The sequence below is a fragment of the Octopus bimaculoides genome, chromosome 21, assembly GCF_046866305.1.
Source record: "Octopus bimaculoides isolate indiv1 chromosome 21, ASM4686630v1, whole genome shotgun sequence".
NCBI classification, from domain to species: Eukaryota; Metazoa; Mollusca; class Cephalopoda; order Octopoda; family Octopodidae; genus Octopus; species Octopus bimaculoides.
This window is the reverse complement of record NC_142948.1, coordinates 3,188,560-3,212,854: the sequence shown is the minus strand read 5'-3', so window position 1 is coordinate 3,212,854 and position 24,295 is coordinate 3,188,560. Positions and strand designations below refer to the sequence as shown.

Sequence of the window (24,295 nt, the reverse complement as noted above, 5' to 3'; positions counted from 1 at the left end):
TCCTCATCGTCATTTAAGGTCCATTTTCCATGCTGACATGGGTTGGACGGTTTTACAGGAAGCACCCCAGATTCCATTGTCTGTTTTGGCTTGGTTTCTATGGCTGGATGCCCTTCCTAATTCCAACCACTTTACAGAATGTGCTGGTTGCTTTTTATGTGACATCAGTATAAAATTTCTTTCTCTTTTACTGGTTTCATTCCTTTAGCTGTGGCCATACTGGGGCTGCATCTTCAGGAGTTTTGATCTGTTATTACACTGACTTCCCTGTACTTCATGTGGTGCTTTCTTTTCTTGACCTCACAAAGAGGAAAGGCAAAGTCAACTTGAATGGGATTTGAACTCAGAACTTGAAGAACCATAACCAAGTACCATAAGGTGATTTCTCCAAATGCTCTCCTGAGCTGGCATAGAACCACGAACAGTCTCAGACGGTTTGTATCAAAACGGTTAAGAAACTTGTAAGTTGGCAAAGAACCAGAAAGTCTGGTTCAAACGTTTACCATTCTGTAAACGGTACAGAAGGATCCACTCAACAACTCCTTTTTAACCCTTTTGTTACCAATATTTCAGTTGAATTACAACAGCCTGTGTTCTAATTAATTTTGAAAATAATGAAGAATTTAATAAAATTTAGTAAAATAACTTTTGTCCTTCTTAAAAAGGTGCTTGGAACATAAATTAACATGAAATTTTGATGAACAGTTTTAACTTTAAAAAAATGAAGATTGTATTGTAGAACCAGGGACCATTCTCAGGCAGGGTTAGTATCAAAAGGGTTTTTAAAAGAAAAAGGTCCAATTAGTATTGTTAATGTTAAAGAAATATAAAATGGTGATGATTTTATTTCAGTGAAACAGAATCTTTGTGAGGAACATCACAGACAATAGGTGGGGCTGAACGCAGCCCCCAAATGTTAATAAACGCAGTAATCAACATATCTTCTGATATGTGTCTTACCACTAAATAAACAAAAAACAAGAATAATCCTTGTTAAGCAGCTATTTGGAATAAATCTAAGGCTGCAGTTAAAGAATTAAAGGAATCAGAGGATGAACATGGAAAAAAAAATACAAAAGAAAACAAAAGTACTCAACTTGTTTGGTTGTTTATCTACAAATTATCAAATGTGGGGGGAAAGAAATACATGTATTAATTATTTCTAAATGAGAATATTTGCAGAAATCACCAATTCATTTAAAAAATTTTATTTTAAGCTGTTAGCTTAGCTTTTCTAATTATTGTGTTGGATCTCTGGTGCTGCTTTGTATCTATGACCAAAGTGCCGACAGGTAAACCACACCTGGATGAGGAGTTCCATCACTGGTGTGGCACTCTAACTATAACCAAGACATCGTCATTTAACATCCATGTTCCATGCTGGGTTGATTTGGATGGTTTGACAAGATCCAAAGGGTCCAAGGACTGCTTCATGCTCCAGTGCTTCTTTTGTCATGGTTTCTATGGTTGAATGCCTTCCCTACCACCAACCACTTTACAGAGTGTCCTAGGTGCTTTTTATGTGCCACCAGCACAAGTGAGGTTGCCATACAGTTTGCAAGACTACAAAACCCAAGGAAAAGGGCTTAAACTTTATGCTAGGAGGATGAAGAGTATAAAGAGGTATGAGAGAAAAGGGCCACAAATGTGGCAATTTGTCCAACTCCCTTTCTTCTCCTCCTGCAGTCAACTCCACCCCTACATCCCACCTGTGGGGGCTGTTGTTAAAAGCAATTTGAGCCAAAACCATGGTCAATAATAATAATAATAATCCTTTCTACTAAAGCACAAGGCCTGAAATTTGGTGGGATGAGACTGGTCGAATAGATCGACACCCAGTATACAACTGGTACTTAATTTATCAATCTCGAAAGGATGAAGGGAAAAGTCAACCTCAGTGGAATTTGAACTCAGAACAAAAAGACACAGAAAATATTGCTAAGCGTTTTGCCCAGCATGCTAATAATTCTGCCAGCTAACCAAATCCAACATCTTAGCCATGCAACGACCCTCTGAAGTAGATATTCTTTTAAAAGTTTCTAACAAAAAGGTAAATAAATCAAAAATATTTGATGAAAAGTGAAGTGTGAAGGTGAAGGCTTTTAAAGAGCTGTCTACATTTCTTTTTTTGTCTGATTTTCTAGGATACAAGGTATTAAGCAGATGAGAGGACACCAGTCTATTACCAATAGCATTCTCTGGCTTGGGGGAAATAATAGAATAAAGTGATATGGTTATAAATACAATGAGACTCCTTCAGTTCAGTTTTGAACTTGCAATAACAAGCCATGGAAAAGGTCGGCTGACACTGTGTCCATCTCAGGCAAACAAGAAGGAACAGGTGTCCATGGCTGTCTTATCTCCATTCAGACAATAAACCTGACCCGTTCCTTAATGGCATGTCTGTTTAGGAGAATTCTTGATTCTGAAGATTATCTCCCCTCCTCAAGTGGGGTTGGTCCTTGTTGCTATTTGCTAATTATGATACATCCTCTGGAAGCAGAGATAATTTTCATAACTCTCAAGAATTTATGCTGTATGGTATTTGATATACTTCTATACCTGTACTCTGGGTGTGTGTGTATTTATATCTGTACGCCTCAGTGGTTAGAGTGTCGGGCTCTAAGTCTTGATGTAGTGACTTCGATTCCCAGACCAGGCTGTGTGTTGTGTTCTTGAGCAAGACACTTTATTTCATGTTGCTCCAGTTGGGTGACACTGGTGACACAGAGAAGGGAGGCCGGTATGCATGGGCAACTGATGGTCTTTCATAAAGAACCTTGCCCAGACTTTCTAGGTGTAATCCCATGGTCAGTCATGACTGAAGGGGGGTCTTTACCCTTTATATATAAAGTGTGTGTATGTATAAACTCTAATAGCGAACAGTGAGAATGAGCGCTCAATATGGCGTTGGTGGACAAATATCTGTTATTTGTGACTTAACAAGGCTGCTATCAATTTCATGCTGAGAATTCTCGGCAATTATCAAGCCTGCCACAAGGGACATTAGAACAAAAATCCCATTAGGCAGGCTTGATAACTGCTGAGAATTCTTTGTGTGAAACCAATGTTAGCCTTTTTAACTCATATATATATATATATATGTGTGTGTGTGTATGTATATATATATATATATATATATATATATATATATATATATATATGCATGAAGGCGCATGGCTCACTGGTTAAGGTGTTGCACTCACGATTGCGACATTGTGTTCTTGAGCAAAGCACTTCATTTCACGTTGCTCTGGAATCATTTCGTCATCTGACATGTGGCACCCGTACAGGTAATGTTGATTTGATGGAGGGAGTGAGCTTATGTCTACACAAACATTTGATCACTATAAACAAATCATTTGTGTGGTTGTTCGGTAAGAAATTGTCGAACCCTCATACATCATCTAACAACAGGATAGTCCATTACATATATATATATATATATATATATATATATATATACACACACACATCATTGTTTAATGTCCGCCTTCCATGCTAGCATGGGTGTGTGTCTGTGTGTATATATATATATATATAATTGCAATTTGGCAATTTTATGATACATCCTCTAGGGGTGGAGATAATTTTAATAAATCAAAATCTTATGTTGTATGGTATCTGATATACCTGTATTTGCCTATGTTGTTCAGCTACCTGCCAATAGCATGTAGTTGAACAACATAATTTTTACTCTTAGCTCATATTTTTTTAAATTTTATAAGCTATGTTACAAAACAGCACAACAGAAACTGCGCCAATAAACTAGATATAGCAACAAAATAAATACAGAGTTTGAAAAAACATTGGATTGAATTTTGAATTGGATTAGATTGGATTAGAGTGGATTAATTTGATGGTAAGGATTTCATAGTGAATGGTTCAAGCTGTTCAGTTTCTGGCAGCATCTGGTTCAGACGCTCCATCTTTGGAATTATATTGTCTATAGAACCTTTGATGCGATTCAAAATGGACAGTGTTTCACTGACGCGCTGAAACTGTTCCGTGTACTTGGCATACTTCCTCTGTCTGTCCGTGAGAGAGTTCAATAACACATGCATCATGTAATCAATCTGCAACGATAGGAAAAATAATAATAATAATAATAATAACAATAATCCTTTCTACTGAAGGCACAAGGTCTGGAATTTTGGGGAAGGGGACTAGTTGATTATATCAACCCCAAAAAGATGAAAGGCAAAGTCAACCTCGGCAGAATTTGAACTCAGAATGTAGCGATGGTTGAAATACCGTTGAGTATTTTGCCTGGCATGCTAACGATTCTGCCAACTCACTGCCCTAATAAAGATAATAATAATCGTTTCTTCTAAAGGCACAAGGCTTGCAATTTTGTGGGAGGAGACTAGTTGATAACATCAAACCCAGAACTCAACCCTAGTACGTAACTGGTACTTTATTATATCAACCCCAAAAGGATGAAAGAAGGGTTAACCTTGACAGGATTTGAATTAAGAATGTAAAGAGCCAGAAGAAATGCTGTTAATTATTTTACCCAATGTGCTAACGAGTCTGCTTTCTTTCTATTATAGGAACAGAGTCTGATATTTTGCAGTGAGCCGGCTAAGTCGATTACATTGACCACTGGTGCTCAACTGATCGACTCTGAAAAGATGAAAAGCAAACTTGACGATGGCAGGATCTGAACTCAGAATAAATGTTCTCTAAAGAAAAGAAATTGGAATACTTTTTTTCTTTCTTTTTTTAAAGTCTGAGATCTCAGAGATAGTATAACTCCACACTAAAGTCAAGGCAACCACAATTAGAATTACCTCACAATAAGGATAAGGTGGACGTATCTGGAAACATGATATGCACAAACAAAACTTTTTTTTTTCCGAATCCATAGAAGTTTCCCCTTTTAGTTGGTGAATGAAAACAAACTTAGTGCAAATCGATAGCAACTTAGTAAGAAAAAGGGAGATAATTTCAAAAATCATGAATTTCTTGTAAAATATGGTAACCGAAAATTTTGGTCAGCCTATTTCTGTTGAAATACAGTTTCAATTAATTTTGAAAATAGTGAAGAATCTATGAAAATAACTTTCTTGTTACTAAGCTGGTATTTACAACAAAAACATGAAATTTCGATTGAAGGTTTTAATTTAAATCACTTTAAAACAGTGGTTCCCAAAGTAGGCAGAATTGCTCCCTTGGAGGTGGGTGGGTGGAAAGTTCCAAGGGGGTGTAGAAGAAAAGTGGGGGTGATAATGAGGTAGTGATTCATGTAAAAACAAACAAATTATAAAGTCTCTCTCTCTCTCCTCCCCCCATCTCTCTCTCTCTCTCCTAACTTACCTCTTTAACTCGGATACAGAGAGCATTCTGATCAAAAGCAACAGCTTCTGACAACTGCTTCAAGTGCTGCTGGTAGCGGAGACAGAGCAACAGCACCTGGCGGTGGTCCAGTTTGTCAATGTATTCCATTTCTCCTCGACCCCCATTGATCGATCTCTTGAGCACAGGTTGAAAGACAGGGATGGCATTCAGCTTGGTCTGTTCAGGATCAGGGTCCTTCTGCAGGGGTCCACCTTCAGCCACAATTACAATGTCATGCTTCGGTGTGCTTTGACGTTCGCCCCTGTGAACCTGTCGCTGTCGGTTGAGAGAGCGAGGGGAAGACCGTGGCGACTCTAAAATTGCAATTCACAAAAATTAGGAAAAACACAAAAAAAAAAAAAAAAAAAACATACTTGACCCTTTGCCTGTCCAAAGCATTTCCAAAAGTTTGTCTCAAATGTCCATGTTTGTGTTCAGACTTTTAGTTAGTCATTGTTTCATACATTCATCATCATCATCATCGTTTAACGTCCACTTTCCATGCTAGCATGGGTTGGGCGATTTGACTGAGGACTGGTGATCCAGATGGCTTCCTTACACAAGTCCCAAGTTACTTTGGTGGTTGATAAAAATTTCGAATGTGTATCATATACAATGTATGGAGGCAATGATGAATGACTAAGACCTTTGGCATTATGCCATGTTTGAGAAGAAGACCTGTCAAGCCAGTTAAAATCGTAGTTGTGGCAGATATTAGTGTCATGCAAATGGCACCCAAGCTGGTGGCACATAGAAGCACCCATTACACTCTCAGAGAGGTTGGCATTAGGAAGGGCATCAAGCCATAGAAACCATACCAAATAAAGACTGGAGTCTGGTGCAGCCTTCCAGCTTGCAAGCCCTGGTCAAACCGTCAAACCCATGCCAGCATAGACAACGGACGTTAAATGATGATGATGATGGATGTCTGGAAAATATGTCCTGTGTGTCACATATAATAAACAAGACAGGCAAAGAGTTAAGCAACACCAATTAAAAACAGTCTTAAAAAGTTTCAAAATAATAATTAATGGAACCCACAGAAATTCCATGCTTTATAAAATGTCTACATTTCTATTTTGATGCATAAATTTATGGACTTTCATAAGATTGGTCCACAAATTTATGGTTACGTGTCTTCACTGTTGTTCCATGGTTAAGGTTGCTTTAGGTGTAACACCTGAACATACAAATACTGACAAAAAGAATACTAGACATTATTTTGATGTATAGATTATCTTCATTATATAGATACAAGCAGAATAATCTAAATTAACAATAACAATAATAAAAATACTACTAATAATAATGAAGGTTTCTAATTTAGGCACAAGGCCAATGGGTTTTTAGGGAGGTGGGGGCTAGTTGATTGCAGCAACTCCAGTACTTGACTGGCACTTTGTTTTACCAACCCAAAAAGATGGAAGGAAAAGTTGAGCCTGGTGGGATTTGAACTTCGAACAAAACAATGTAATTCTAAAAGTTATTTTGTTTGAAATTCTGGAGGTACCCCCATTTTTAACAATAATAACAACGATTTTAAATTATGGCACAAGGCCGGCAATTTCAGGGAAGGGCTAAGTCAATGTTTGATGATGATGATGATGATGATTAACTAAATACTCACAATATCGTTTATATTTAAAATTATATTTTGATAGAGATTGTAATTTAAATGTGAATGCTTCAGTACAGTCTCTCCTCTCCTAGGCACATCACATCACCTCACAACTTTTTATTGAAGCAATACCAACTTAGCTGACAGTAAATTTTTAGTAAGTTGTTGCAATGACAGGAAGGTGCTGTATTAATTAACAACCAAATGGAAAGCGGGTAGAAATAAAAAAAAAAAATTTTTTAAAGTAAAAAAAAAAATACAGCAACACAAATGTTATAATGAGACGAACAGAGATTTGTTGAGTTAGATATTTTCAAAGTTGTTTTCAGAATAATTCTAACCAAATTCTATACACATGTTCAACCCCTTAGCATTCAATTTACTCTATCAAATGTAATGCTTATTTATTCACATTGCTTCAAGCATTATCTTGAAGCTTCAAGATTTCAATGATGTGATTGTTTTTGGAATGAAATTGTAGGGGAGGTGTAAAAGCTATGAGCACTGTCCATAAACTTTCCCTTCTCTGAGAGGGATTAAAGAAGGCTAGGGGGCATATTTTCCATAGCCTTTTCCCCAACCTGAGAGGGACAGGAAAAAAAAAAGGCTAAGGCCAGTCTATAGCCTTTTCCCAACCTGAGAGGAACTACAAAGGCTAGGGGCACATCCCATAGCCTTTTCCCCAGTATGGAAGAAACTGAAAAGACAGATGGGCACTGTTCATAATGTCTGGGAGGGGCTAAGATGGTGAGGGGTAGTGTCCTCCTTCTCCAGACTAACAACTTAGATGCAAATTCCAATAAGGTGATAAGCCCTTCACGGATAGAAACCCTAACCCCATCGAAGGTTTTATGATAAAACTGTTCAACAAAATTATAACAATTATTACATATGTAGTTAAAAACAAAATGGAAAGAAATTTTGTTTGCTTTTTACAATTTTTATGAAAAAAAAAACACAAAAAGCAATACATTGATGATTAAATATATGTTAATAGAAATTTAATATTAGTTTAAAAGCAAAAATAAATAAATAAAAATAATTGTGTCATGAGTTAGATCAAAGATCTTGGGAGTGGGACGTTAAAGTAAGCAATCAACAAAATTTTAATTTTTATACTGAAAATACAAAGCAGTGTTAGTTTGTTATTGTTTAATATAACATCCTGGAAATACTCATTAAAGCATAAAAATAAGTTATTAGTACTGTTAGTAGTCAGTCCATTCCAGTTGAAATAGAAATTGGAAATCTTTCCAAGATGATGCTGCAGAATGGTAGAAAGAACCGAAGTACCAATAGAACATGCTTGAAGTTTAGAGGGAAAAGTGTTGATGAAGGAGATCTAAGACTAACAATGATCCTCTAAAGTAACAATTGCAGAGTTTATAACAGCCACAGAGTTGAGAGAAAGTATCTATTGGTAGAGCTGATTGGCACAAGATGGATAAAGACAATATATAGAGGTTCTGAATCTACAGTAGAGCCATACAAAGATGCTAAGGACTATAGAAAGAGAGAGAGTGTTTAGAAGACAGTTCTGAAGAATAAAGAACTATTTCAATTACCTACTCCAAGACATTCATAGATTAGGATAGCAAAGAGATTAAATTTCAATACAAAAGGGTATTTTTGTGGGGGTTTTTTTTTAAATATTCTCTCCCATAAAAAAATGTTTTCTTTTTTAATGTTTCAATGTCTAAAATATATTTTATTGCTTACCTTCATCATCATTAGACTTAGGAGATTTTGGCACTGAAAAAATATTTACCAATATGAAAAGTACATGTGCTTGACAGAGTTAATTAATTAAGATGGATTTGTTGGTTGGATTTAATTAACAGCAATATAGAATGTTTCAATTTATTCTAAATCATCCAACTAAATTCAGAATGTAAGATAGAAGATAATAAACCACAGTAATTATACTAGGTGTTAATTGGTTACAAAAGATCCACCTACCATCATGTGTGTGTGTGTGTGTGTGTGTGTGTGTGTGTGTATGCTTTGTAAAAAGATGTGACAGCATATGATGAATGCCTCAGCCTCATCACTGGTATTTTAGTTTTTTGGTCTTTTCGAGAGGAATAACTCAAGATTTCAAGGCCAGTTCTTATTTATTATTATTTTTATTATGGCCGGGTTCCACCCAGGGCTGCAGCAACAAGGTCCACCTGCCGCATTTCTCCATCCGTCATCACAGCCTCTAGGTCCTGGATACACTCCGACCCAATGTCTGTAATCAAGTTGTCGATGTAAATGTGACAACATTTTCCTCTTCTTACATCAGCATGAAGTGGATTCCACAAGACTAATCTGGATACTTCCAGTTCAGGGTGGCACATGCAGTGAGTAGATAGTTGCAATCATCTTTGCCTCATCTTCCAGCTCTCATTCCATCTATATAACAGCATCTCTCTCTCTCAAGACAGCAATTGTGAATATGTTTTACAATGAAAAACCTCAGTAATTCACTATTTGTAAATCTCACAATGAGAGATATTCAGCTCGCCACCATAATAATAATAATAATAATAATAATAATGATAATAATAATAATAATAATAATGATAATGATAATAATAATAATAATAATAATAATAATACAATGATGGAAAATGCATTACCTCCATCGATGGGTTTGCTTATTGAGTATGTTGTATATGGTATGTCTTCATCACGCTGGGATCGCAGACTGCTGCCTGGGGCACCAGCCGGAAGGCTACTTTGTTCAGAGCCCATCCAGTTTCCTAAATTCAGAAAGAAAAAAAAATGGAAATGACAAATATACATAATTACATTTTTTTTTAACAAACAGTAATTAGTCAGATGTTTTATTATAACGATAATAATATTAGTTTCAAATTTTGCTACAAGGCCAGCAAATTTTCAGATGAACATGTAAGTTGACTACATCAACCCCAGCATTCAATTGCAAAAGGATGAAAGACAAGCTGACCTGTGTGGGATTTGAACTCGGAACATAAAGAGCCAGGACAAATGCTGCTGAAGCCTTATTGTCTGATGACTAACAACTCTGCCAGTTTACCATCTTAGCAATAATTTATGCACATAGCTAATAATTTTGTGAGGAGAAAGTTAATCAATTACATTGATCCCAGTACTTGGCCAATATTTACTTTTACTGAGCCTGAAAGAAAGAAAGGAAAAGTCTACCTAGGAAGGAGTTAAACTCAAAATGTAAAAGAGTAGGAAAAAATAGCCCAAGGTATACTGAGAATAAGGTGAGCGATGCAAGAAGCCATTTGTAATCAACTCTTAAACAATAATGAAACACAAACGAGAATTACTACCAAAAACTATGGAGTCTGAAAACTGTTATTTTAGGTACAAGAACAGTGTCTAGGATAAATGTTTAATAGGTAAGCAAGTAGATGGCTGAGTATTGGAAAAAAATAATTTGCGGTTCGTTTATGCATTTACATTCCAAGTTCAAATCCTGTCCATACTTTCTTTACAATTCAGCCTTCTGAGATCGCTAAAACAATCACTGGAAGAAAGTGGAATGGTTGATATAACAGTCTAGACCAAAGAAGTTGATGTCTCAGCACAGTTGCAGATTAATTTTTCTAATTCAAATTAGTATTAAAACATAAACTGATGGGGGGAGGGCATGGTGGTATATACTTCAAATACTTACTGATAATGCTTACTCGGTGGTCACAGAAAATGGCAATCCTTCGATATTGGTACACGACGTCATCCTCCCCATACAACCTTCCCTCATGACATGGACAAAGAGGCTAGGCTGAAAAAGAGGGTGAATGACGTCGTCTCTTTACACCGACCCTCTGTAGACCAACCCCGAAGGAACGCCAAAAAATATATCAACTATTCTGGGATAACATATATAGAAGTATTGTGGAGCTGACTGCATCGTTAGAGCATCAGAAAAAATGCTGTGCTGTATTTGTTCCGACTCGATGCATTCTGACCTCGGATCTTTCGGGTCCACTTTGCTTTAAATTCTCGCGGAGTCGATATAAAATAAAGTACCAATCAAGTAATGGGATCAATGGTGTCGATTAATCCCACTCACCTGAAATTTACTGGTCTTCTACCGAAATCAGAAACCATTATATTTGAAATTCAAACGCGCTCAGATTAAAATTAAATATTTATTTACATAGTGGTTACGAAATCTGAAATATGTGATTATTCTATTTACAAAACTTACACCAATGTCGTATTATTTATATTTGAAATTCTAAATAGGGTGGAATTTACGAGACGTGATTACCCCAAATGGGCTGAAGTTACTTGAGTTGAAAAAAAATAAAACAGACTACATCAATGAATTTCACAATTTAAGGAAGATAGACGATGAAGGAATGATTAAAATAATAATAACAGCATTTAATGGAGAAAAGTAGAAACGTTTTGTTCGTTCTTTGTATATTTGGCCTTGTGTTTCCGCGTTGAAGTCGACAACGAGGTGTAAATAATACTGTTCGCAAATTTTGAGGGGGGGGCTGTCTGCAAAAATATTACAAAACCAAGATATTTCCCAAAGTAAAATATTTTTTCATAACCAACCCTAATTCGTTATTTTAAGAACCTTTGGTAAAATATGGAAATATAGCGAAATGAAGGTTTTGTTATGTGAAAGTGCGTCATCACTAAAAGACTAAATGAATGACAGACAATAATTAGACTCAGATAATAACGATGGTTATATGGATATTATGATATTATTAAATATTAAGAAGTAAATACTTACCGAAACAAATACACCTTTAGTCTTTAAAATACAAACAGAACAACTATATATATACATACACTGAGTAACTTATACACACATACAGTAAAACTATATATATATACACAGTAACTATATATATTTATTTATATATATAAATATATATATATATACAGTAACTATATATACACACAATCACTATATATATATTTATATATACACGGTAATTATATATATGCGTGTGTATATACACACAGTCACTATCAGATGATTGTTGAAGCCTCCATTAATAACTCTCTAAAATAGAAGATAGAAAACCAAACACTTCATGTAAACAACTCATTGATGTACATTTTCGTACTCTTCGCATAAAAGAGTACGTCCAGTGATATAACACTAGCAATCACGTCTAGAATTAGCTAAAACATATGAAATAGCTCAAATAAACAACAGTTATGAATTCCTGTACATAAGTATAAATATATAATTCCTTGGATTTGCGGAATGCCGGATACCAGCGAAATATCCGTTCAACTTAGCCTTAACCACTAATCCGAACCGTTTGTTTACCTGAGCTTTTCGAGTTTTCTGTTTTGCCAGATCACGCAATGTGCTTTGCAGTTGATTTGCCTTGATCTATTTAATTTGATCCTGTTATCTTTCTCTATACTAGATATTATATATTTATAAATTAGATTTTTCCCTATTAATATTAGATATTTTATATTTCCTTTTTAGGGTACTTTTAGTATAAGGGAAGTAACTCTAAAAGCCTGCATATCATTGCTCCCCCCCCCCTTACGCCACAAACCTGCTCTAAAAGTTTCTCTTCGAGACCCCGTGCACGTCCTTGTTTAATCGGAATTTCGTAGATTGATGCAAATAAAACTTTAGTCTTTAAAATATAAACAGAAAGAGTTTCCATTTATACAGAGTAATTTTCAAAGGATTGTCACAACTTCCTTTAATACCTCTTTAAAATAGAAGATAATAAAACAATTCATTTACAAAATATTTATTTTCTCCCTATAAGAGTGTCTCTCTATGGTTATATTCGGAAACCCACCTAGAAATAAACAGAATATGTGGAAAACTGCAGATAAATAAGTCACAAATTCTTATATATAAGTATTTTAATATATATCGAAATATACGTAGAACCGCACCAAATATCCGGCAAGCTTATGACCGGAAGTGGCCCATATTTCTGGATTTCCCGATTTCTGGAAAGTCTCTCCCCAGACACAACTAAATATAAATGTAAAATATAAAATAAACTAGGAAAATAAATAACTAAATTACATTTAACATATTCAAATAAATATACTTCTCATACAGGATCTGTTTGATATCTATTAAACCAGTTAATTTTTTTTTAATATATCATATTGTACCATGCATAAAGTTTACAAAATGAAAATTAAATCAAGAAAAGTAAAGAACATGATTTTATTTAACAGATACAGGTACAAATTAATACGCTTCTAAAGCAGAGTATGTTTATTTTTTATCAATCCACATCTAAACTATTTTAAACATTTAACGTATGCAAATGAACAAACTTCTACAACAGGGCCTGTTTATTTAATACAGGGTACAGAATGTTGGGTGATATTGCATGGTATCGTCGGATTTCTGGAAATTCCGGATTTTTGGTCCGGAACTCAATTTTCCTTCCTGTTTAATTATTGATAAGGGAGGTAACTCTAAATGTCTTTGTATTATCCCTTTTTGTCAAGCACTTCCCAAAAACTTCAACTTATCGTTCTCATCAGCACTCACGTGTAATACATATTTTGTGGATAGTTTCTAGCCGATACGTACCATCACAGATTTTCTCAAACTTTAATAATTTTCTTCGATGTTTCCGTAGACTTGTATCATCTTGGTTCGGCATTATGGAACTGGAGAATTCGAAAATTTCAACAGAGAAAGAAACTTACCGGCGTAAATTAGACTTATTATTAAATATCCACGAGAGATTACGCCAACAAAAACAAGAACTAATTGATAAAAATCAGCGCTTACATGAAAAAACTGCACCTTTGAGAATGGACGTTGAATTACTCAATAATTCGCCTTCAGCGCGCAAAATTTACAATTGTCTTAATGACATCTACGACCTGGAGTGTAAAATACACAACATTCGTCAAAAATATACTTTACAAAAATATGAAAAAGAAAGAAATTTGAATTTACATTCTACTATGAGAATTTACCAAATTTGCAAGGAACTTTCCTTGAAAAATACTGCTGGCATGGAATTATCTACAAGTGGAGAAAACGCTTGCAACGAACTTTCAACGGAAAATATTAACTGTAATGAATTTCCTATCAGTGAAAAAAGCGATTGCGATGAAGTTTCTGTCACAGAAAAAGACATTATTTTAGAAGAATTTTCTCTTAGTGAAAAAGATGTTTGTCAGGATCTTTCTTCCAGTGAAAAACAAGAATGTGAGAGACTTTCTCCCACCGAAAAAATTAGCGATGAACTTCCTGCCTCTGAAGAAAACGATTGCGAAGAATTTTATTCAATGGAAAAAACCGTTTGCAAAGAACTTTCTACAGATGAAAAGCACATTTACAAAGAACTTTATGCCATTGAAAAATCCGATTGTGGAGAACTTTATACTGACGAAAAATACTTTTGTAATGAACTTCCTACCAATGAGAAAAACGTTTGCGAAGAAATTCCTACCACTTCAACATTCGGTTACAAGGAATTTTCTACCACAGAAAAACGGATTTGTGAGAAACTTTCTACCGAAGAAGAAGTCGTTTGTCAGGAAATTTTTAGCACGGAAAAAAAGGTTTCGGAGAATGATCCTGCTACAGAAAAACACGATTGCAATGAACTTTCTACCAGTGAAAAATCAGTTTCCGAGGAAATTTCTACCACGGAGAAAAGTGTTTTCGAAGAACTTTCAACCACAGAAAAAAAGAGTTTATAATTAAAATTTGTAGCATAAGTTATAATTTAATTTAAACCTTTTTGTACTCATGATTCGTGTATTTTATTCTTTATTAAAAAAACAAGTTTCTCTTTTTTTTTTATCAGTTTACTGTCGATTTTCTTTTTAAGTCAGATTTTAAGTTGTTTGCCACGATCTTCCTTTTTGTCCCCATTTCATTCTTTGCGAGAAAGATATTTTCAGACTGAAACCAAAGATAGATAATGAATCTAACTAGCAAATTAATTAGAATTTTCAAACTTATTTTGTTTACGATTTCAAAGTAGAACTCCCGACTAACCCATGCGTGTTTGCATACACACACACACATGCACGCTGGCATAGCCTGATGGTCAAAAGGTTTCCTTTGCAACCATGAAGTCCTGGCTTTAGTCCCACTGCATGTCAATAGACTCGAGTCAACCCAAACCTCTGCTCTACAGATGTGCCATCTCATCTCTCAGCCTCTTCCACCACTTCTGTAACAAGCACCCTGGGCTGCCAGGTTGTGGTGATGGTATGAAACAAAGGAGTGGATTCACTTTATCACTCCTCGGCAGATCACAGAGAGAGATTTGAACTCATATAATGCAAGGGACCAGAATAAGTACCACAAGGCACCTGGTCCAGTTTGTTAACAATTCCACTACCTTAGCCTAGTATTTTATGTATCGACCCCAGGAGGACAAAAAGCAAAAGCTAACCTTGGTGGGATTTGAACTTAGAATGAAAGAAGCCAAAATATATATACTGCAAAATATTTCATCCAATGCCTTTGACATGTCTGCCAACTCCCCACCACCATCCCACCTGCTCCTGTATACCTGGTCTGATATTTCTACTACATACATAAAAATTCTGGACTACATCCAAAAGACCACCTCATTGATTGGCAAAAACTTACTTACCAAGATGCACAGCTTCCTCCTCCTCCTCTTCCACCACCACTGCTAAATGACGCTCTATGTGGTCACTCAACCTGCTTAGAAATAGCAGCCAAATATCCTTCAAACACAACTTACTGTTCTAAAAAGAGGGGATACTTAGTTCAAGGTAGACAAATAAACTACTGTTAAACTTGTTTGAATTTTCAAAATATTTAGTTTGAACATTCATCTCTCCTGTACAAGATGCCCCTCTGTTGCCAGGGTAACCATTTTGACACCAACCCACCTCAGATCACCCCTGGTGCTGTGATCCAAATTTTCTGCTTTAAAGTAATCTAAATTAAAACCTTCCATCAAAATGTCATGTTGATTTGTATTCCAAACACCAGCTTAATAATGACAAACTTATTTTATTAAATTCTTCCTCTATTTTCCATAATTAATTGAAATAAGAACAGTATTTCAACAGAAATATAACAAAATAGTTAAGTGGATCCTTCTTTGCTTTTTAAGAATGGCAAACATCTGAACCAGATCTTTGGTTCCCTGCCTGCCAACTTATTAGCTTAAGGATTTTGGTACCAACTTGCTTGAGACTGCTCCTAGTTCTTTGATACAAATTTCCTGTTTCCACATTAAATTCTTCATTATTTTCTATAATTATTTGAAATAAAGACAGTGTATTTCAACAGAAATATGCTAACTACAGGATTAAGATAGTAATTAGAGATTTGAGGGAGATTTGGCTGCTGTGTCTGTAGATTGTTGTTGAGACCCTTCTTGTTATCAATAAAACTGTAAGAAACACAGTAACAAAAGAGTTAACTTCCAACTGCCCTCAGCATTTATTTTTTCAGCTGAGTCGAAAAGAATAATGGGAAATGAAGTCTCCTGCTCAAAGAGACAATGCTTGATCTGAGAATTGAACCCTGTATTGTGAGCTGAATAACCTAACCACTGGGCCACATGCCATCATTCTTACTCTATGATAATTGAATGAAGGCACATGGCTTAATGGTTTGGGTATTCGGATCGCAGTCGTAAGGTCATGAGTTCAATAATTGGCAAGGTGTCAATGTTAAATAAAGAGACTTGCTCAAGGACACACCATAGGGCTTTAGTATGACAGTAGTAGTAATTAAGTGAAGGTGCATGACAATCATTAGGTCGTGAGTTTAATTCTTTGGTGATGCATTGAGTCCTTGAGCAAGACACTTTATTTCACATTGCTCCAGTCCACTCAGCTGGCAAAAATGAGTTGTACCTGTAATTCAAAGGGGCCAGCCTTCTTCCATCCTGTGCCATGCTGAATCTCCCTGATAACTACCTTAAGAGTATATGTGTCTGTGGAGTGCTCAGCCACTTGCATGTTAATTGCATGAACAGGCTGTTTGTTTGGTTGATCAAATCAACTGGAACATTCATCGTTGCGACTGACAGAACCAGTTATGATAATTGAAGAAAACAAGACAGTGCACTTAAGAGCCAACAAACTTTTGGAAACCAAGAAAATTTTGCTTTGTTTTTTTATTAGTTTTCTTAGTAATCAAGGTTTAAAAACATAGTATTCATAGCTTCAGTAGATTCTGAGATACCAGAATGGGTTCTGAAGTATAATCAATTTGGATTTCTTGAGATACCAAAGTGGAGTTGCTAGCTTCTGTACTTTCTGAGACATACCAACCAAAGTGGACGTAGAAGAAATCAGTTTGGACTCCTTGACTTCTGAGATAGCAGACTGGACACTGAAGTAATCAAGCAAGCAAACAACTCATGAGAAACTGTGGCACTTACTTTTTGGATGGGTGGGTATATTAGATGTGGTAAGGGTAGGTGGCATTGTGGGGCACACACAAAACAAAATCAGAAAAGCACAATTATTTGGAACTTTACAAGCAGCATGGGAGAACATAAGAATGTCACAATATTGTGGAATCCATGCCAAGATGAATTATGGCAGTCATTAAAGCCAAAACGAGATCCCACAAAGTATTAAATTACTTAAAAATAAATTTTTTTGGCATTCATATATTTTTATTATCCTAATTTAGCCATATACCTTAAATGTAATTAATTTTGATGGGTGCTTTATACTTCTGGCCAAGGCTGTGTATATGTACAAATACACACATGGGTTCGATTCCCTCATGTACTAATATCCATTTTTTTCTTCATGCCCCAATATTAGACTATTTTCTACAGTCAATATATGATGAAAACTTATAATTAATTATATATACAAAAATTTTCACTCATCACCGTTTCTTAACCTATGCAGAATATGTACTTGGTTAATATATATATATATATACAGAGGTTGGACAAAATAATGGAATCACCTAGCATCATAGCATCATAATTTTGAAATTTCTATAAAACCATCAAAAGCTTGTTTATTTTTATGTTTTTTTATTTATTATTAGCGTTGCTTAATATGTTTTGCTAAAATTGCTGTTTGTTTTCAGATATCATCAGAAAAAGGTAATTAAGATTCATTAAAATGACAGATCTAACAAACTTTCAAAGAGGTCAAATTGTTGGTGTTCATATGGCTGGTGCTAGCGTAATGAAAACAGCCGAAATGTTTGGTGTATCAAGAAGTACTGTCTCGAAAGTAATGACAGCCATTGAGAAAGAGGGAAAAAACCTCTTCCTCGAAACAAAACTCCGGAAAAAAACCAAAACTTTCAGATGAGACTGTCGGACTCATACGCAAATTGTTAGAAAGGATCACAAAAGTACAGCTCCCAAAATTACTGCAAAGCTTAATGACCTACTCAAGAACCCAGTTTCCACAAAAACTGTTCGTCAGGAACTGTACAAAACCAGATTTCATGGGAGAGCTGCAATCAGAAAACCACTACTTCCAAAAACAAACGTTGCAAAGAATTTAGAGTGAAAGAAAATGAATACAGAGTGTGCGGCAGAAAAACCTTCCATCTTTTGCAGAGCCATTGTTGTGGCACCAATGAAGTTAAGCGGGTGATAGTGGTGTCTTCTTAAAGCTAATGTTTTACCATTATGTTTTCATAATGGTTTGGATTGATGCACACTATGTGTTTACTGTTGAAATGTTTATCAAGAATGAATGATGAATATGGGAGGGGGGTTCCACAGCCTGTACTCTGATGTTGAGAATTTATAAAAAAAATAAATCTGAACAGAAATTACTTTTTATTGTTAGTTTTTTTTTGTTGTTTCCTTTTCATCTTTTTAAATACTAAACATAAATCACACATGAATTGTATCAATAAAAATCTGTGTAACTGAAGAAAACACGCATTTCATAAGAATAACATGATGAAAACGTTTAACAAAGAAAGGCCTTCCTGATAATTCTTCATTTTTGATTGTTTCTTTGTCTTATCATCATCATTATTATTATTTATCAAATACACAAAAGAAAAAACAAAGCTAAAAATACACTTCACTCTGAGAAGTGCCAGGGATTGCAAAAATGTACAAAATAAATAAAATAAAAATCATTCTTAGCATATGAATGGATATAACACATTGCTAAAGTTGGCCACCCCCATCCAAAGGAAAACAGAAAACGAGAAGACATTTTTAATAGCAAAATCAAATGGAGATTAGGCAAACTGGCAGAACCGTTAGCACGCCAGGGGAAATGCTTACTGATATTTCGTCTGTCACTACGTTCTGAGTTCAAACTCCGTCAAGGTTGACTTTGCCCTTCATCATTTTGGGGTCGAGAAATTAAGTACCAGTTGCGTACTGGGGTTGATGCTATCGCCACATCCCCTCCTCTAAAATGGCTGCCCTTGTGGCAAAATTTGTGTGGTTGTGTAGCTTGATCTCCAGCCACTTGGTTTCAAGTTCAGTCCCACTCAATGGCTCTCTGGGTGTCTTCCACTATAGCCCTGGATCAACCAAAGGCTTGCGAATGAACATGACAGACGGAAACTGAAAGAAGCCCATTGTATACATGAGTGTGTATGCATTGTTTGTATATCCTTGTGTTGACATTACATGATGGTTGTGAATGAGTGACATCATCATGGAAGTAATGTTGCTTTGTTTCCAATCTTCCATTAAAACATATCTGGCCAAGGGACAATATTGCTTGGAAACAGGCAAAGTGTTGGAGACACGAACGGCATCCGACCATATGTAATCATCCCCATAGAGTTCTATCTGATAGTGGAGGCATGTGGATTAGTGGTTGGGTTGTTGGACTCCTGATCATAAGATTGTGGTTTCAATTCCTGAACCGAGCAACACATTGTGTTCTTGAGCAAAACACTCCATTTCACATTGCTCCAGTCCAATCAGCTGGCAAAAAAGGAGTCATCTTGCAACGGACTAGTATCCTGTTCAAGTGGAGAATTTACATGCCATGGAAACTGGAAAAAACCAGTCCTTATGAATTCACATGACTTCAAAAGGTAACTTTACCTTTTGTGGAGGCATGTGGCTCAGTGGTTAGAGTGTTAGACTCATGATCATAAGATTGTGGTTTCGATTCCTGGACCGGGTACCGTGTTGTGTTCTTGAGCAAAACACTTCATTTCACGTTGCCCCAGTCCACTCAACTGGCGAAAGGGAGTAATCCAGCAATGGACTGGTGTTCCATTCAGGGAGCAATATATGTTGCCATGGAAACCAGGAAACTGGTCCTCATGAGTCAGAATGAGTCAGGAAGGTGACCTTTACCTTTACCTTTTAATTCCATCTGATCCACACAAGCATAGGAAAGTGGAAATTAAAATGCTGCTGATGATTGATGATTGATGATTGATGATAATGACGATAAAGTGTCATGAGGTTAGTTGAGCTGAACCTATCGTCCATAGTATATCGCAAGAACTCGTAATAAGCTGTGTATGATTTATTTCCAAACAAAAGAAACGGAAATGGATTTGGTAGAATTATGAGAACAAACAAAATACCTTGTGGTCTTTAGTCTCAGCCATTTATGTTCTAAGTTCAATTCCTTCCAAGGTCGATTTTGCTTTGCTTTGTTTTTGTTGCTTTTTTTTTTCCTTTTTTATTTTATTTTTTCATCATCCTTCTGGGATGGTCGATAAGATAAAATATCAATCAAGTTGTCAGGTTCTACAACAGGTTCGACATATTCTTACAATGCATCCTGGATGTAAATAGAATTACAAAAGAGACTAAGACCAAGTCAGCAAAAGTCACATCAAGCATCAATCAAATTCAGAAGAGAGTGGGAACGACTGACTACGCAGAGACATGGACACGTGGTTAACAGGCTTGCATCCCAACCACATGGTTTCAGGTTCAGTCTCACACTGCATGGTACACTGGGCAAATGCCTTCAATTACATCCCCTTATATCCCCAGGTTGATCAAAGCCTTGTATGTAGATTTTGTAGATGGAAACTCAAAGAAGTCTAGAGTATCAACATACACACACACACACACACATATATATATTTATATATATACAATCTCATTTGTGAACCCATCTACCATTTTTCAAAGTTATTTTTGTCACAGAACCTATAACATGATTGCAGACCCCATACCAATATTTTACAGACAATAACAAACCCTGACATAAAAAGAAACCAAAAAAATTCTTTTAGAGAGGGAATTTATTCATAAAAAATGAAAAACACATAATAATTTATTTTTATTATTCTGAAAATGGTGAATATCTTTTAGCTTTATAAAATAAAAATCATTTAAATGTTCATTAAAGTGCTTTGCCTCATGGAACCTCAGATTTTATAAAATGGAACTCAGAGGTTCATCCGAATCTAATTTGAGAAACGCTGTTCTAAACTGAACGTTTAAATATATATATATATATATATATATATATATATATATATATATATACATATATATATATATATATATATATATATATATACATATATATATACATATATATATACATATATACATATATATATATATATATACATATATATATATATATATACATATATATATATATATATACATATATATATATATATATACATATATATATATATATATACATATATATATATATATATACATATATATATATATACATATATATATATATATACATATATATATATATATATACATATATATATATATATACATATATATATATATATATACATATATATATATATATACATATATATATATATATATACATATATATATATACATATATATATATATATATACATATATATATATATATATACATACATATATATATATATACATATATATATATATATATATATATATATACATATATATATATATACATATATATATATATATACATATATATATATATATATACATATATATATATATACATATATATATATATATATACATATATATATATATATACATATATATATATATATATACATATATATATATATATACATATATATATATATATATACATATATATATATATATATACATATATATATATATATATATACATATATATATATATATATACATATATATATATATATATATACATATATATATATATATATATATATATATATATATATATATATATATATACATAGATGCATACATATAAATATGTATATATACATATATATACAGGGTGTTTGTAAAGTAGGGCAACACATCAGCATTTTCTTTGGGGAGTATTAAAAGACTGGGTATGTGGTCACAATTCGTGTCCGTGAGATTGACACAGAATTGTGGCGAAAGGTGTGCCAACCTGTCAGGTCCCGGATTGATCATGGCATTAAAAAAAAAAATGGTGACTGTTTTGAGAATTATCTTCAAGCCTACTTTTGAATCCATGTTTCATAAATTTCTTATTATGATTCTTCGTTTACTTCACTGATTGTATCCTAATTATATGTGAGTGAAAATTAGCATTCACTGTGTTCAAGTATATATATTTTTTAATGCTCTTGTGCGTTGCGTTATTTTTACAAACACCCTACATGTATGTGTGTATATATATATATATATGTGTGTATATATATATATATATATATATATATATATGAAAGCTGTTAGTAACAGCAAAGTTTTGTTGTGTGTCAGCTGTGTCAGATTATAAACACACATACACACACACACAGATATATCTATATAGTCCATTCCTTGAACTGGCATTTTTCCATGCTATAGGGTCTAGACATATATATGTATGTGTTTCATGTTATATATATAGATAGATAGATAGATAGATAGATAGATAGATAGATAGATAGATATGCATGAGAGTAAGTCAGAAAGTTGCACAATTTAATTATATATATATATATGTGTATATATATATATATATATATATATATATATATATATATATATACACACACATATATACATACATGAGGGTGAATCAGAAAGTAATACAATTTCATTACACACACACACACACACATACAAGATCAATTAGAAATTAATGCAACTTTTATTCGCATTACTTTTTGAAGATAAGACAAAAAGGCAAATAGCAATTGCCTTACTGTCTAACTCACACTTGTATATGCGATTGTGTGTGTGTGTGTGTGTGTGTGCATACATATATGTATACATAATAGAGGCAAAGGTGCAAAGTAATCTTCATTGACCCACATCTTCCTCACTACACTGCAGGGGCTCTCTTTTTATCCCTCGATGACCAGAAGGATAAAGGGCAAAGCAGAATTTGAACCTAGATCTGAGAGACAGCAAAACATTTGAACCAGACAGCAGGAGGCAGAGAGTTCATATAATAATAGCACCGCCTTTATAAAGAATGAAAGTCAGAATTTTAGCTGTAAGCAAGTATAAACGCATATACACATCCATATATACACACACATGCATGTATATATATATTCATGACACACACATACACTCAGTAGTTGTATAAATGGTATGCTTTTTTAAGTTCCATATATTATATACACTGAAGTATCAACTGTAGAATTGAATGCAAGCATATAAAGCTAAATTTCTTTTCGTGGTACTTAAAAAAAAAACAGGTGTTCAATATACCTGGAGTGTATATAAACATTGTATGAATGCATGTAAATTACGATGAAAGTAAACAAACAAAGTTTGCTTTGGAAGTGTTGAGATGTGTTGAAAAATACAGAAATAATTAATTCTCAAATGCAGAATAATACAAACAGAATAGCAGAAACAGGGTAAAATATACAGATTATTGCAGAAAAATTTTTCTGCAATAATATGGATATTTTATCATGTTCCTTCAATTCTGTTTGTATTATTCTGCAGTTGAGAATTAATTATTTCTGTATCTTTATATATATATATATATATATATATATATATATATATATATATATATATATATATATATGTATGTATATATATATATATATATATATATATATATATATATATAGGTCATTTTTAAAGTACCTGCAGTTACGTGTTTTAATACAGTAACACTTTGTGTTTGATAGAGAGCAACAAATAACAACAACAAAAATATTAATAATTATAACAGTTATAATAATAATAATAATAATAATAATAATAATAATAATAAATATTCTATCCAGTTAATTAAGATATTACAACACAATCAGTGAAGATAAGGAGAATATAAATAGATAATAAAATAAGAATGATGTAATAATTTTCATATAGGTCCATAATGCCTTAACAGCAGTTTAATAATAGAACATAATTATATATTATACGTGTGTGTGTATATATATATATATATATATATATATATATATATACACACACACACACACACACACATATATATATATATGTATGTATGTATGTATGTAAATATGTATGTATATGT

At 33.9% G+C, this 24,295-nt stretch overlaps 3 protein-coding genes and 1 long non-coding RNA gene across 7 annotated transcripts in view; 1 reads left to right on the top strand and 3 right to left on the bottom strand.

Annotated features, from left to right (window-relative positions):
• Window positions 1–827: 827 nt before the first annotated feature.
• Window positions 828–11,978, bottom strand: LOC106884117 (BLOC-1-related complex subunit 5). Of its 4 annotated transcripts, none has more exons than XM_089339343.1 (5): window positions 11,697–11,978; window positions 9,583–9,705; window positions 8,678–8,710; window positions 5,320–5,654; window positions 828–4,076 (listed from the first exon to the last, which is right to left on the bottom strand). In XM_089339343.1, the coding sequence occupies exons 2-5, from the start codon at window positions 9,695–9,697 to the stop codon at window positions 3,852–3,854; spliced, it is 708 nt and encodes a 235-aa protein (XP_089195469.1). In that variant the 5' UTR covers window positions 9,698–9,705; window positions 11,697–11,978; the 3' UTR covers window positions 828–3,851. The 4 variants fall into 4 exon arrangements, with proteins under 4 accessions (XP_089195469.1, XP_089195470.1, XP_089195471.1 ...); XM_089339344.1 differs by lacking the exon at window positions 11,697–11,978 and adding an exon at window positions 10,617–10,739; XM_089339345.1 differs by lacking the exon at window positions 8,678–8,710.
• A 77-nt stretch (window positions 11,979–12,055) lies between these two features.
• LOC149131478 (uncharacterized) lies at window positions 12,056–14,729 on the top strand. The gene has a single exon (XM_089339342.1). The coding sequence runs from the start codon at window positions 13,574–13,576 to the stop codon at window positions 14,624–14,626; it is 1,053 nt and encodes a 350-aa protein (XP_089195468.1). The 5' UTR covers window positions 12,056–13,573; the 3' UTR covers window positions 14,627–14,729.
• A 2,272-nt stretch (window positions 14,730–17,001) lies between these two features.
• Window positions 17,002–20,562, bottom strand: LOC149131477 (uncharacterized). Its single transcript, XR_016237820.1, has 2 exons — window positions 20,424–20,562; window positions 17,002–17,258 (listed from the first exon to the last, which is right to left on the bottom strand). It is a non-coding gene; the product is annotated as an uncharacterized LOC149131477 (long non-coding RNA).
• LOC106884128 (IST1 homolog) overlaps window positions 20,506–24,295 on the bottom strand; it is a 24,376-nt gene continuing 20,586 nt past the window's right edge. Inside the window, exon 4 of the mRNA XM_014935360.3 lies at window positions 20,506–20,623. Coding sequence (XP_014790846.1) covers window positions 20,583–20,623 — 41 coding nt within the window. The 3' untranslated portion in view covers window positions 20,506–20,582. The remainder of the gene's footprint in view (window positions 20,624–24,295) is intronic.